Source organism: Anopheles coustani, chromosome 2, assembly GCF_943734705.1.
Source record: "Anopheles coustani chromosome 2, idAnoCousDA_361_x.2, whole genome shotgun sequence".
NCBI classification, from domain to species: Eukaryota; Metazoa; Arthropoda; class Insecta; order Diptera; family Culicidae; genus Anopheles; species Anopheles coustani.
In genome coordinates this window covers 41,554,908-41,570,217 of record NC_071289.1, presented here as the reverse complement: position 1 = coordinate 41,570,217, position 15,310 = coordinate 41,554,908, and the positions used below count along the sequence as shown (strand labels likewise).

Below are 15,310 nucleotides of genomic sequence, written 5' to 3'. Positions count from 1 at the left end.
TCACGATTGGTATTGTGATGTTTCTTTTTTCTCGTTTTATTTTGTGTTGTTTGACGTTGGTTTTAGTTGTTTTGTTTGAAATGTTTTGTTATTTTACCTCATTTATCAAATCATTCTATCTAATTTCTTACTTGCAGACATAGCTATAGTTTAGTTATTTGCACCGATAGTTTTTATTTTCGATTAGTTTTTTAATTTCAAAATGTTTCTCAATTTCTAGAAAGAGATATCAATGATTGAGTAGTTTTTCGATCGTAGACGATAGCATTTTATTTATTTTCGCTTTTTGTTTTGCCCAAACACAAATCGTTGGTTGAAGTAGTTTTATCGAAACCGGTTTTGGACTTTTGAGGTGCCAATAAAACAGTAGCATAGTTTCGTAGGCTATAAAATTAGTGCTTTTTTTAAAACGCTTGCTAGTGTGCAAAAGAGTGTTTAAATATAATCGAGTTGATTGATTGGATCTTTCGTGCCTTGTATAGAAAACGCAAATTATCGATTCTAAAATAGGTATTTACTTATCTTTTTGCGTTTCCAAAAAATGTAGTAATAAACTCAGCTAGGATACTGTAAAACATTCACATTAAAGTCATATTTGTTGAGTATTGATGTATCATATCTTTTGTTTCTACGTCCTCTGTGGAACGATCCTCAATTCTAAAATCATCAGGAATATCCACCACCACCGGCAAACAACAATAAACTCGGCGGTGGAAACCGAAACAGTACGGCCCTCAGCATTACCAATTCGAACAGCAACAACCGTAGCACGCCAACCCCGAACAACGATTCACCCAAATCGGAAACTGCCTCAACGAAGAACGAAACGACGACACCGACCCGAAACTCGCCAGGACGCGGCAACGCTCCTGGAGCGGTTGTTACGTAAGTTCCGATTGCCCAATGGTTGGCATGCATTAGATAGTTCGTAACCCAATATACATTTTCCGCTTATTTGCTTTTGAATAGAAATGGCAATTCTGGATCAAACGGTAAAGCAAACGAAAGCAATCCTTTCGAGGAGGAGGAAGAATGGGACGAAGGCGACGGAAATGATAACCTGCTGGTGGATAACGGAGAACCAGGAGTCCCAGTGAAGGCATTATACGACTACGAAGGGGCCGAAAGTGATGAGCTGACGTTCAAGCAGGGTAACGTATTATAGTGGACGAACGATCCTTTGCTTCCGGTGCAAACTTGTTATGATTAATTTTATCTTTTAGGCGATATGTTTGAAAAACTAGAAGATGAGGACGAGCAAGGTTGGTGCAAAGGCCGAAAAGACGGCCGAGTGGGACTGTATCCGGCAAACTACGTCGAAGTGGTGGCAACGTAAGATGGGCACATGGCGGAATGAACGTCGATGGAACAACCAATGGAGCGCGTTAGCGTGATTAATGGATGAAGGTAGTACAATAGCAAAGAAACTGGAGATCAGTTCGCAATGAGCTTGCGTTGGTGGATTTTATTAAAAATCGGTAAAGAAAAGGATCGAATCGGACGATGCGAACACACAACATACACATCACCACACATCCAAAGCGTGAAACAAGAACGTAGTCACAGTAGGAATAGCGAACGGTAAAACAGGGAGAGAAAGTGGCCACATCTGAAATCCGTAACCTTTTTTTGTCTACCTTTTTATCCATTTACATTGCGAACATTGTCCAAGACAGTATGTGTGAACTGTTTCCTTGGTATTCTGGGGCTTTGACATCTCTTGTTCAAGAATGGTAAGCATCAAAATTTCGATTGACCAAGAGGTGAAGATTAGTTTTATACGAAAATGAGAAAATAATACAGCGATTTGGTTATGGAACAGGAAAAGAAGGTGGTAAGCCATACAATCGGAAACGCGGCTTAATCACAGGTGTACCGGTAAAGGTGCATTCTCAAAAGCAGCACCCACTTAGGGATACAGCTTTTGTCTGGCATTTTAAGGTACGCGTACGGGAACGACCAAAAGATTTTTTTTATCAAATATTTTTGACAATGCTGTTAGTAACTCCGTACACCAATGCGTGATTCGGATTTGTTTGTCAAAGGCAAAGTGAAATTTTCTTTTTCGAAACACATTTATACTGTACAGTTTTCTTTCTTATTACGAATATTTACATGCTTTGTAGGAGTCTCTTTTTTGTTTGAGCTACTTTCTTACGAGTGTGTTGAACTCGTTGGCATCTACACATACTTTGATATTGCCCCAAAACATGTTATTATCTAATAATTAGAGAAACATGTTTGTTTATTTGCGCATTCTCTGGTTTCTGAATGATAGACGACGTTCCCATGCCCATTAATTGTAAATTATGATGCAAATTGTTTATCACTGCATGTAGCAAGGCATTTATAGAGACACAATGATGGCAGATGATGTGTTTGTTATCCTTTTCCCGTGGTGCGACGTGATGATAGAACCTTTCGAACAAAATGGCTCAACACGTGCGAGGACGAATGGACGTATTACAATTTCTGGTATGATACGGTTTAACTATCACATCCCACGTAAACTTTTAGAATTTGAATCGCCTCGTAGAATTGAATTCACCAATTTTGATAATCTAGCGTTGTAGGGAAACATAATTCCGGGATTAGTTGAAGCGAATATACCATCGCCCTGTAGAGTGTGAAAATTAAAAATCGAATATTTTCTAGCCTCTCCAATCGTGGTATCTTTGTAGAGCAAATGAAAATATTATCGGTAGATTAATGCTAAGCACTGGTTTCCATCACTTCCTTTCCTTCCGAAAAATACACGTGAGTAGGAAGAAAATCGACCAGCTCAAAAGCGAGCTTAGTTTAATTGAGGAAGTAACATTCGCTCCAATCCAAATTTTCTTTTTTCCTCCCATGTCTGGTAGAAGAATTAAAAGCAATTTGAACAATGAACAAATAAAACTGATGCTTTAAATTTAGAAACCCCAGTTTAGACAAATATCGCACACCGGCGATGACAAGCTTGTTTGAAGATTGAACATTTAAGTTGATAACTCATTGTCCTATCGTTTTATTGTTATCAAAGGACTTTTAAAAGCATATGGATGAAAGGGAATCTTGGGATGGATATTGGAGCATAACGCCCATTATACAAAAGATATAAACCACTAGCTGCGAAAATAAAAAAAAAAAACAAATGAGATGAAAAGATATGAAAGGGAAATAGTAAGTATTGCATGGGGTAAACGTCGAAAATCACGTTTATAGCTCGTTTATGGAATGAATGAGGATGGTCGTCATGGAAAAGGCGAGAAGAGGGAAAATGTTGTGTATTATATTAAGTTTGAGGAGAAAAAATATATACATAGAAATATATTAAGCAGTAGTAGTATTGTAGTTAAGATATAACGGTTATTTATATAAACAGTTGCAAATGTAAAATAGTTTTTCGACTTTTTACACTCGCAATCGAAGCTCCATATCACACACAAACATAGCAAAGATTTGTTATAAAATAATCAATGTAGGCACTGAAGTTCACTGAGTGAAGATGGCTGGAAAGGCACCGACTGGAAAGCGTATTGTACTGCGTAGAAACGCACCGAAGGAATCCGAAAGTATGAATAATATTTTCCATCAGACGGATGAAACCTTTTTCGAAACGCAATACTGCCACGGATTTCCCACCCATGCACCGCCGGTTGCGGGGCCCATTCGGCCATCATCAGCGGTCGACTCTGGAGCACAAATGAAAAGCGTGATGGAGAATGAAAGCAAATCGTTGAAAGAGCAGTATCGCGATGTGTTGCATCAGCAGCAGCATCACAGCCAACAGGATCGTATCGGTGGCTCAAGGTTCCTGCATACGGTCGATTCATTGGCGGCAGTGAAAAATTTAACGCACGGTGCGAAAAGCCGAGTGGAGAACAATTTTTCGAGCATAATTTTCCCCGGTTGCAGTGACACCGCACCGAGTGTACGAAGAGCACGCTCGGATGATCTGAGAGATATCTGCCACAGGATGACCCACGGCAAGCGAACCAACAGTGACCGCAATGGAGGATGTTTTTGGAAAATTTTAAACCATGACAATGCCGCTTCCTCTTCGATGGCTGGAGTGGCGTGTAAAAAGAATGCGGAAATCCCGCAGCCAATCGAAAACGAAAGTTCCAGCCTTCAGCTCAAAAACGACGCCATTATACATCAGGAGGAACGCCAGGATAGCTCAGCTATAAACCAAGCTCTGCAATATTTGCATAAATTGCGTACAAATTTTTCCCAATCCGGTGCGATCCAAAAAACAAAGGACGAACTAACACGAGCTTCTGTTGACGGAATCGGAGACTACGACTGGAACGCGATGCTTCTAAAACAGGTCGGAACAGGAGGAACGCCGGATTACGGTGTGTTAGACCCACTACTACAAATTCTAGAGATCAACCCCAAAACACGAGAAGGGTTTGTTAAATTGCTGGATCTTTTGGATGGTGAAGTCCCTTACCCATGAAGTGTCCGAAAACGTCTTCGTTGGAAAACAAAAATGAGTACAAATTTATTGATATCGTTTAAAACGTCGTTACATTGTTCGTTTGGAAAATACAAAATACAAATTAAAATGAAGAGTAGCGAAGGGTCAACCCTCTCTTTTGCTTTACGATTCGCGTCGGATCATTAAAGCTAATTGTATATCTTTAGGGATTAAGGTAACCCGACCGCGATGTACGGTACACCGGTAGGCGTCCTCAAACAATTGCACGATGTAGATTTCTGCAGCTTCCTGCAAACATTCTAGCATTTCTAGCGTAACTCTCAGCCCAGAATCTGAATAATCCGCTAGTATTTCGCGAATCACACGTCCGAAAGACAGTTTTGGAATAAGTGTGTCTCCCGTGTCCTGGAGTCTAACCACCTCTCTCAATATTTTTATCTCTGTCGGTGTCTTTTGCTTTCGACTATGCCTCCTTTGGTTTTCCTTTTCCTTGGCCAATGTTTTATCTGGCGCTGAATTTGCGGATTTAGGCGTCATTTCGATGCCATCACTTGCTGATAGTTCGTTTGAAGTGTCCGGTTGGACCAAGTCCGAGTTTGGTACCGTTGACATGCTACCCAGCCGGTGCACCGTTGGAATGTAAACTTGTTTCACCTTTTGCGGACTTGAATGTTTGTGGGACGGCAGGTACGAAAAGTTGGGTTGCGATTGCAGGGTATTTTCGCCGGACATTTCACTCTGGTCGTCCATGTCGAAGCCCATCATTTGTTCCAGCCCCTCGTTCGAAGGGAATGGACGGATTTGGTTCTTCGCAATGCCAGGCGAGGATCCTTTCGGTGACGGTTTTTGTGGATCTGGTGTTTTTTTGGCAAGCATTTTTTTACCAGCGATTGATTTCCTGGGAGCCATGGCTTCGTTGAAGTGGATGGCGAATATATCCCGAAAATATATTTATATTAACACTACTTTTAAATCTAATTGCCACCAAATGTCGTCAGCCACACAATCTGGGGGAATCTTTGGAATTACGTCAACGCCCGAATATTTAGTGATCTTTGTTTACTTTAATTGGTAAACAACCCCTTCCACTTTACTTCTCGCACCGGTTCAAGCGATGGATATTGTCATAAACATAGTTTCCGTGAGGCTTGAAGTGAAATATAGATTCGCTGTAATTTGCATAGTTTAAAATTTTTAATATTATTCAAATTAAATTTTAGGCCTCCCAGTTCAATCGTTGCATTCCGATAAATTCAAATTGTCGAAGTACGCAGCCAGACAGCTAAGGTACATAAATCATAGATTTGTATATACATCTTGGTAAGCCCAACATTTTCGAAAAACGTCAACTCTCTTTGTTGATGTAATTGATAAACATTAAATAAACAAAAAGTAGTTTTCGGGTAGAACACAATGGTTTGATTTCCAAAATACATCACAGTGCCTGATTCATCAATTATTTTCCCTGATTATCAGGTGGTGCTGGATGCAAAGTGTGTGCAAGTGCGTAACTAATCTAATTAGGTTTCGAGCAATTGGTACAACTCTTTTTCATATCTCCCAAATACAGTGCATCGTGCCGTAGTCGGTCATAGATCAGGTATGGAGAGTGAGGACCCAATCGAGGACGACGTCGATAGCTCGACGGAAGCATTCGACCAAAGTACGTTGAGCATAAAACCTCAAATCAAGGGCACTGTGCAAGGTATTTTAGATTCGTTATTTTCTACGGAAGCTCCGGTTATTCCCGCTGGTCACTTTCTGTTTAGATGTCTTCACTACACCTGCTTTGCTTTGTACTTGTTCTGGATTGACTCACCTGAAGCGTAGTGTTGTGTGCTTTATTATCGTAAAGGGCCTGACTCATTTTTGCACCCGTAAGCCAGTTGCCAAACCTTTACAGCAGATACCATTCAGTTCAGTTTACCTTTGTTGTTTGCGTAGTCAGAATGCAGCGTAGTTATCCTGCTCATACTCAGTTTGTTTCCTTTGCAGACATTTGGCAACGTCCGACCCGCCGGCCACTCCCAGCTGATGGCGAGGTGACGCTATGCTTCGAAATTCCCTTGGCACGAATTCTGCCGTCCGGTGCTACCGGGGATGGAGGCACCAGCGCGGGTAAAAAGTATGTGGTGTATGAAGTGAGCATTCGTAAGGATGGCCCTGGGCCGGACCCCTACCCGACCAGCATCGAGCGACGCTACACTCACTTCCTTAAGCTTTATGAGGGGCTTCGAAAGGACCATCCGGGCGCCGTTCAAATGATCAACTTCCCGAAAAAGGTGCTTATGGGAAACTTCAGCGCCGAACTGATCGCCGACCGGAGTGCTGCCTTCGAGAGCATTCTCGATCATCTCGTGACCGTGCCTTTGCTCCGTGAATCGGAGCATTTTCTTGAGTTTCTGCAGGGAGACGAACTGCGTAACGCGTGTCAATTATTGGACGAACGTCGGAACGAATTGGCGGTGCCACTGCTGGAAAATTGCTTTCGTTTGCTGAACAAAATCTTCCTCGATAAATCAAAGTGCGTGTTGCTGTTGCTCTGTCGGTTGGTGGCCGCCTGCACCACATCCCCCATACCGCATTCGGCGGCGGAACAGTGGGCCGAGCTGGCCCTGCGGCGATACGAACACGTGTGCGACACGGAACTGTTGGTGCTGTATATTCCGCTTTTGCAAACCTGTCTTCACCTGTGGTGGCAACGTGGGCGCGATCGTACCCTGCTTGAGGAACGATTGAACGAAATGGGTCGGAAGGGAATCAAAGTAAAGGGAGGTCCAACGCTTGCCCAAGCCATTCACGCTTTGGATCCACGGGCGGAGACTATCTAAGCATGTGCTCTAAACCGTTACACCTCTGTCTCTCACAAGCAACCATCACAAGAGTAGAAATTCAACATCACAGACTATCCTTAGGTACTTTTTTGGATTAAGTTTAATTTTTGGTCGGTTTTATATGGTCTTTTAATTTATTATATAAAGGATAATTCTACATGCTAGTGCTGTCTGCTAAAACTAAGCTAAATTGTTCTCGAGCAGCATTTTTCTACAGCTAGAAGACGAACGGTAGAACAGCTCCTTTTTAGTTTTGGGTCGTTATGAATGTAAGCAATATGTGCCGTTTTCGCCATTGGATATTTTATACAATAAATATAAATTTTAAACGCTTTGTCTTTATCATACAATACCACTCATTTTAATGAAAATAAAATACTTTACTTGTTCAGTTTACTCAACCCGGGCAAAGGAAACTAAATTTAGTTATAACCGCAACGACTTGGATTTTGATTTTGGACACGTATATTTTGCCATATGTTAGATTTCAATTCTGCACATTTCGAAGATTATTTAGCACAATATCCTCAATAAACGAAATTTAGTAGTCTCTAATTTTTCATTTGTTAAAAATAACGTTTTCAAAACTCGAGGTGAGTCGATAAAAACATAGCATACGTCAATGCGATTCTCAAATCGACAAAATTGAACTGAAAAATCATAGTCAGTAAAGTATATGTGGTTATTCCACCATGTTGGTTGCCAATGCTCAGTAACTGTCAACCAAAGCGTATAATGCTAATACCCTCGTTTGAACGAAGTGCATAGCGATTAATTTTTTCCTTCACAAAATTCATCTCATTCGTTTGGAAAGGTTGAGGAGCAATTTATATGTTTCACGAAATCTTTCACAAAATAACCAAACCACAAATAACCTGACTGTCATTTCATGTTTTCTATCTCAAGGTGTATAAATATAGAAGGTGACTTTATGTCGCTTTGGAAGGGGTGCCATATTTGAGAAGAGTTATGTCAAAAGCCCAATCCTTTTCCGATACCCCCCCTCAAAACCCATATGAATACCCCAGAAGTGTTATGTCAAGTCATGAAATGTCATTTTACACTGGACGACTTCACCTTCTAATTTATACACCTTGTTCTATCTGTCATTTTATGTTTCGGCTATCTGTCAAAATGCTTGCGACATCTTGGGAGTACTCTAGGAGTACTCGAATGGCTACGTAAAATACGCCGAGCATGCACAGCTGCAAGCTGGAAAATTGTCTCTGCCATTTCATCTACAAACAGAGCCTATAGAGTTGGTCGCAGTTTGATAGCGGGCGGAAGCGTGACGCTTCCCCATACTTTTCTTTTGCTTGGACACCCTGAAATCTACCGAGTGGCACGCAGTATGGATCGTGGAAAGTCTGGACCGGGCATCCGGGGAACGAAGAAGCAACAGCTTAGCCATCCGCAAGCAGAGCTGTACGCGCTCGGTTCGAAATCGTCCGTCGGTGGTTCGCGCGGTGACGATGGCAAGTCTCGTATCGTCGTCGGCAGTGTCGGCGGGGTCGTGTCGGAACGCAAACGGGAAGCATCGGGCTCGATGGCGCTTGGCGGTGCCGGCGGCCCAGCGACAACTAAAAAGATCAAACTTACCTCCGGTGCGAGCTCTTCGGTCGTCGGCGGGGTCACCTCCGGGCTCGGCACTATAGCAAGCTTGGTGGGAACGAGCAAATCCTCTTCCGGTGGAGACAGTTCCAGCTCCAGCAGCGTCCTCGAGTACTGGGAACAGTGCGCGATGGAGTGCGAATCGGTGGACCTGGCCGCCACGGTGCTGGCGGCGATCGAACAGCAAGACAGTGACAGCGTCGTGGGATACATTTGTGGCGCCATAAAGCTACTGATATCACCGAAATCCAAATCCGAATCCGTACTCTCCCTTTCGCTCCTTTACCTGGCCCGCCTACGGCCACATCTGTTCTGTAACGAGACAATCACGTCGGCACTCGTCGCCGTCCTCAAGCGAGACGGCAGCGGGAATGCATTCAAAGGCCGCAACAATCCCACAATGCACATTCTCGCGTGCAATCTGCTGGCACGTGGCTACAGCGATAAGAAACAGTGGCCGGAAAGCTTCATCCGCACGTACATCGACGACGCGATCAACGACCGCGTTTGGGTGGACTACGAGGAGTGCGCCCCGTTTACGGACAATATTGTGGCTGCCTTCGGTACGAAAATCCCGCCCAAATGGATGCTCCAGCCGGAACTGAGCACCCTTAATCCGACCGCACGCGACAGCTCCCTTCCGGACGACGAACACTCTACGGACAGCAGCGGGATGTTTGGCGATGCGCTCGGGAAGGACCCGGAAGCGAACCCGCCCCGCTTTGGGCATATGCGGGAGCAGCTCGAACGCATGGTGATGGACGCGGTGAAGGATCAACTCAATCGCCGCCAGGGACCGGAGTGTTCGACGAAGAATTTCCTTCGCTTCCTGTCGCTCGCCTGCGGCATCCTCGAGGTGCGTGCGTTCGTGGTGCCCCGGTTGGAGATGTGGATCCACAATGGAAAGCTGGTGAAACCGGTCCAAGAGTTGCTGACGTTCCTGTGCTACAATGTAACCGGACAGAACCCGAAGGAGCACGAAGTGCTGTCTAATCTCGCCAAGGTTCGCCTGAAGTCGAAACCGCTGATAAACATCTTCATGATCGGGCTGAAGGAAATGATCAACTGCCAGCCGGACATACTGACCCCGCTGCTGAAGTACGTCGTGCAGAACGAACTGTCGAACGCACGCAATCCGAACAACATGGGTATGCTGGCGATGATGTTCCAGACGAAACCGACCGAATCGGCGGCCAACTTGGCCGAAATCTACCAGGAATTTCTGCTCCAACGTGAGGACGTTCTTCGAACGTTACGCTTTTTCTTGCGCGAACTGGTCAAAATGCTTCGGTACGACATTAATCTGACCGTGTTCTGTAAGGTCCTGCTGCAGAGTCCCCGGGCCGACCTGTCGCCACAGATCGCCGGATCGGAGTTTCGCGATCGCATTTTCCACTCGATCGTCGATCTCGTGTGCCTGTGCATGTTTCTCTCCGTATCGCCACAGATCCGCGAAGCCAACGTGTCGATCCGTAGTGGCCGTGAGACGAAAAGTTCGCCCGCCCTCAGTGCGTTCTATCAGCAGCAGTCGATGATTCAGGACCAGGCACTCGCGTGGATGAAGGACGTTGTGCCGCGGGTGTACAAACCGATCGGGGCGACCGATTACAAGGCGGCACTGCACAAACTGCTCCTGCTCGATTCGCCCGAAGCGTACGCCAAGGGTGACCAGTGGCCACCGGAACCGGAGCGGGCTCCACTGTTGCGTATGGTATCGGAAATTCCACTGCAGCAGAATCTGATGCTGTGCATCCTGCTGATCGGCATCGAAAAGGAGATCCCATTCTCGATCCAAGACACGATGGAAATCACCGAGCAGCTGGTACGGAGGGCGGGTGCATTGCGCCACATCGACTACCCGCCGCTTGAAATCACGGAACTGAAGATCATTGAGCTGCTGTTCAAAATGTCCGAGTATCACCATCCGGACAACATCGTGCTCCCGGCGAATTATCAGCCACCGAATTTGGCCATCTCGTCGCTTTACTGGAAAACTTGGATCATCCTGTTGCTCATTTCGGCCCACAACCCATCGTCGTTCGGGTCGTTCTGCTGGGAGCAGTACCCGATGCTGCGCGTGCTGATGGAAATGTGCATCACCAACCAGATCGGGCCACCGAAACCGACCGACGAGGAGCTAGCGGTAGCCGGGCTGGAAAAGACACAAATCCTAGAGTTCGAGAACCATCTTGCGTCGAATCCGATCACCGAGCAGAACAGTCTCCTGCTGTCGCAGCTGATCCTGATGGACCCTCGGGGTGTCGCACGCCGTCCACCGAATCCGGTGCTAGATCAAATCCAGCAGCTTAACGTGAGCCACCGGCTGGGGCACCTGCTGTGCCGGAGCCGTAAACCGGACCTCCTGCTCGAGATAATCCAACGCCAGGGCACATCCCAGGCGATGCCTTGGTTGGCCGATTTGGTGCAAAATTCCGAGGGTGACTTTAATCACCTTCCGGTGCAGTGTTTGTGTGAATTTCTGCTCGCAAACTCCGGTAGCGCAATCGTGGAATCGAGCCGCGAGGCGGAACTGCTGCTTTACCTGCAGCGCGTGCTCCAGCAGGACGAAACGGGCGAACATCAGGCGATGATCGGGGAAATCTTGGAGTACTTCCTGCGCCGCCTGTCGTCCTTTTCGAGCGCCTCCCGCCAGTCGGCGATTCGTGGGCTAAAGTTGCTGTTGAAAGTGTTCCAGGAGGAGCACGATCCGGGCGCGACGGTACCGATCGAGGCGAACAATAGCGATTGGTTGCTTCGCTATCTGCCGATGATACCGCACTTTCCGTACGTGCGCCCGAACGTGATCGTGCAGCTGCGGGCCGCCTGCCAGGTGGAGAACATCCCCGAGCTGGTGATGGTGTACATTCAGTTCGTCGCGGCGCACACCGCGATGGATGGCGAGGAAGCGATGCTGGAGCACGTGATGGACATGTCGCATCTGATCGTCGAACGGACGACGGTGTTTGCCAACATCATCCCGACCGTAGCGGACCAGAGCGAACAGCGCGTCCAGACGCTCAACTGCTTGTTTGTGATGTTCAACAACTTCCTGATCAAGCTGCGCGACGCCAAGTGCATCCCGCACGCGTTCACCGAGTATCCGGATCTACTGTTGGTTCAGTTTGCCGACGAAAGCCAGTGCCACATCCATCTGAACATAATCCAAGCGTTCGTCATCCTCCTAACGCACTCGTCGTTCATTTCGGTCGCTGGACAAATTCTCGATTATTGGTTCCCCGAAGGTTCGCCCCCGCCGCAAGCGTTCACCGTTGACGGCTCGTCGGAGCCCGTTTCGATCCTTCCCGACTGGTTGAAGCTGAAGATGATCCGCAGCAGCGTCGAGCGGTTAGTCGATGCGGCCCTGCAGGGCCTAACACCCGATCAGATCGTGCTGTTTGTGCAGAACTTCGGTACACCGGTCGGTTCGATGTCAAAGCTGCTGGCCCTACTCGATCGGGCCGTGATCGTACAGTACGAGGCAGTTAATGCGGCGATCCTCAACAAGAGCTACCTGGCGCAGCTGATCGAGATCCAGCAAGCCCGGGGCGCGAAGAATGGGCACATTTCGGTAGAAGCGTTGGAACTGCTTCCATCGCAGCAAGCGGAGGTAGCCGCAGAAGCGCGCAGAATGTCGGTGGATGAGTCGAGTCAGGGCGAGGTGGAGGTGAAAGATACGAAACTTTTCCCCGCCCAATCGGGGGGCGATCTGATGGAACCGTACCGGATTGAGTTGCTACCATCGGGGGCGGGCGGTGCATCCGGCAGCGATTCGTTGCGCCGTTCCGCTTTCTCCGACACAATACCACCGTCCTCCGGTGGTTCGAAAACGAAGGAAATCGAAGAGGCGGTTGAACTGGTGCTGACATGTCAACTGAAGCAAAACCGGCACGCTATGGGCAAGTACCGGAAGCTTATCCAACGGCTGCTGAACGCTGCCTCTAAGTCGCAGGAGTACACGGCGAACAAATCCATCGCGTACCTGGGCCGGTTGATGAAGACCCCCCAGGGACAGGGACTGCTGAAGGGGTTGGTGCAGAACCCGCAGATCGTTTGCTTCTTCCGGGCGCTGCTGGAAACACCGGTGGAAAAGTTTGAGAACCTCAACTATCTGCTGCACGTGCTGGATGAGATCATTCGGTGTGTGAATCCGATCGCCAACACGGTCCTGCTGGAGGTGCTCGTGAGCAAGCGGTCGCAGCTGATAAGGCACGCTCAAAAGGAGGCAAGCGTGGAACAGCAACCACATCAATCAACGGGCGCCAGTACCGGCAATCTATTGGAGGTCCTTTCAACGAGCCGATCGGCCGATGTGGAGCGGAAAGGAATGCAACAACTGTGGCGCACGAGCCGCGAGGAGCTGATCAGTGTGGCGTCGACGATGCTGAAGGGACGAGGTGGTGGTGGTGAAGCGGTCGTGCCCGGTACCCTCGAAGGGGAGAAGTGTGGTCTACTGGTGGATTGGGTAGCTGATGCCGACTCGGAGCTGATACGGATCAACAAGGAGCAACAAATGGAGCTACTGTTCAGCAAAAGCTTGTCGGATTCACGACCGTACCTGCTGTCGCTCCTAAGCCACCAGGCGAGCTGGGCCACGTTACATCAAACGGTGAACTTGTTGATGGAATCGTTCAACGCGTCCTACGATCCGACCTCGGTGCTTGACTTTATCGACACACTCACGCGCAACCCGCGCCTCTGGCAGGGCCGGGATAAGGCTGTCCCGAAGCACGAACAGATCGAGTATATTGTGACGCTGAGCGAAACCGAATCGTGCAACTTTATCGATTACATTCTTGCAGAAGATGCCAGAGCGGGTCAGGTGCGTCGATTAAGCCAGCGTGTGAAACTCCTGCTTCAGTGTTTGCCCGGGAAATTTAGCCACTTGGCGCCGATGGTTGCGTACGTGGACGGGAACCGGGGACCGTCGGCGAAGAAGTTTCTCCAGCAGCTGTACCTTAACCTTCCACCGATGAAATTCATCCTTCCTTCCGTCGGTCCGGCTATCTACGAGGACGAGGACGTGCACGGTGTCCCCGGGGGCTGCATGGCGGACAAGTTTACCTACTTCATCCTCACCACGATCACATGCCTGAACAATCCGCGTGACTTTCAAACCATGTCGGCCGAGATGGAACTGATCGTGCGTAAGCTTGCCGCGTCCCATCCGACACTTTTGCTGCGCCAGTTGTCCGTGCTTGGGTCGCTGCTACAGGGGCGGGCGCACATGGACCTCCATGTACTCCGCTCGGAGTACCACTTTCACCTTTTCCATCAGGTCATGGGCATACTGGAGCTGCTGGCCCCGCTCGTGTTTCGCGATTGCTACCGGGAAGGGTTGCATAACGGGCTGGATTGCTTTTTCCAGCTGCTGCGCCACCATGGCACGTTCAAGGAGAGCTACACGCTGATCTTCCGTTTCGTGGAGTTCCTGCAAGCGTACATCGGGGCGAACCCCTCGTCGGCGATCGCATTCGTCGAGCGGTACGGTGACGTGCTGACCGATCTGGCCCATCAACACTTCGACCTCCACTCGCTGCAGCAACTTGTGCAGGGTCTCTCGATGTTACGGCCTTCGGTGTTGGCTGCCCGTTCGGAGGGAGTGAAAAAATCGAACGATGCGATGGCCGATTTGGATCTTTTGGTGAGTAGTGCCGGAATCGGCAATCCTAGCAGCGATAGTCAGGCCATTTCGGATACCCCCGCCGTCGCCAATGCGGCTGTGGGACTGATGCTGGCGCCGGCAATCCGACACGATGCACTGCCGATCCACTGGGCGGAATTGGTCGGTGTGCTGCGTTCGCGCGACATCGATGAAATTGCCGTACCGCTGATGGAACTGGATGCACTGACCGTCAAGCGGCCCGCTCTGCTCGAGGACATCTTCGACGACGTGATCCGGTTCGTGCAGCACACCTCGCCGCCCGTACGCCAGATGGCGCACAATCTGGTTGCCCGCTGCCTGAAGCAGAATCCGGGCAGCTTTACCACGAACGGGACGGCTCTGGTGGCGTTCGTGCAGTGTCTTAACCATGACGATATCGCCGTGGCGCACAGTGCCCTGGACAAGACGACCGACTACACGCTGTGTCTGCAGGAGCACGCCCAGCAGATACTGACGGCTGTGTTTGAGCTCGGAATCGGCAGCCGGATCAATACGTTCAATGCGCTACGACGGTGCATTCAGGCCCTCAAAAAGCAACACGCATGTTAAGCAGGGGGAGAGCAACCGTTTTCACAAAACAGTATGCCATGAAGCGAGAATAATGGAAGTACAATTTCCCAGCTGTAATCACTGTAGAGCAATATGTAATGCAAGATGAAGTAGAACAAAGTTGGCAGCGCATAAAAAGTGGAACCAATATACAACAAAACATATTTTATTGTAATTTTTTAAATCGTGTACGAAGATTAAATAATAGTGTATGACATGTTTCAAGGA

General features: G+C 48.1%; 4 protein-coding genes across 5 annotated transcripts in view; 3 read left to right on the top strand and 1 right to left on the bottom strand.

Moving 5' to 3' along the window:
* Positions 1-3,333, top strand: part of LOC131265799 (protein kinase C and casein kinase substrate in neurons protein 1) — a 42,984-nt gene extending 39,651 nt beyond the window's left edge. The window contains exons 10-12 of the mRNA XM_058268116.1: positions 671-885; positions 970-1,151; positions 1,224-3,333. Of these exons, the coding sequence (XP_058124099.1) occupies positions 671-885; positions 970-1,151; positions 1,224-1,336 (510 nt within the window). The 3' untranslated portion in view covers positions 1,337-3,333. The remainder of the gene's footprint in view (positions 1-670; positions 886-969; positions 1,152-1,223) is intronic.
* A 1,137-nt stretch (positions 3,334-4,470) lies between these two features.
* Positions 4,471-5,328, bottom strand: LOC131265810 (uncharacterized). The gene has a single exon (XM_058268131.1). The coding sequence runs from the start codon at positions 5,300-5,302 to the stop codon at positions 4,589-4,591; it is 714 nt and encodes a 237-aa protein (XP_058124114.1). The 5' UTR covers positions 5,303-5,328; the 3' UTR covers positions 4,471-4,588.
* A 469-nt stretch (positions 5,329-5,797) lies between these two features.
* On the top strand, positions 5,798-7,604 carry LOC131265806 (sorting nexin-21). Of its 2 annotated transcripts, none has more exons than XM_058268126.1 (3): positions 5,798-5,929; positions 5,997-6,089; positions 6,422-7,604. In XM_058268126.1, coding segments are annotated over exons 1-3 (930 nt in total). In that variant the 5' UTR covers positions 5,798-5,928; the 3' UTR covers positions 7,258-7,604. The 2 variants fall into 2 exon arrangements, with proteins under 2 accessions (XP_058124109.1, XP_058124108.1); XM_058268125.1 differs by having other exon boundaries at positions 5,997-6,131.
* An 870-nt stretch (positions 7,605-8,474) lies between these two features.
* On the top strand, positions 8,475-15,308 carry LOC131265787 (integrator complex subunit 1). The gene has a single exon (XM_058268101.1). The coding sequence runs from the start codon at positions 8,612-8,614 to the stop codon at positions 15,080-15,082; it is 6,471 nt and encodes a 2,156-aa protein (XP_058124084.1). The 5' UTR covers positions 8,475-8,611; the 3' UTR covers positions 15,083-15,308.
* The last annotated feature ends 2 nt before the right edge of the window (positions 15,309-15,310 follow it).

Excerpts from the sequence above, each read along its gene's own strand:
- LOC131265810 (XM_058268131.1), bottom strand. The coding sequence starts at position 5,302 with ATGCTTGCCAAAAAAACACCAGATCCACAAAAACCGTCACCGAAAGGA.
- LOC131265787 (XM_058268101.1), top strand. The coding sequence starts at position 8,612 with ATGGATCGTGGAAAGTCTGGACCGGGCATCCGGGGAACGAAGAAGCAA.
- LOC131265806 (XM_058268125.1), top strand. Across the intron at positions 6,132-6,421 it reads AATCAAGGGCACTGTGCAAG|ACATTTGGCAACGTCCGACC; the intron begins GTATTTTAGATT and ends TTTCCTTTGCAG.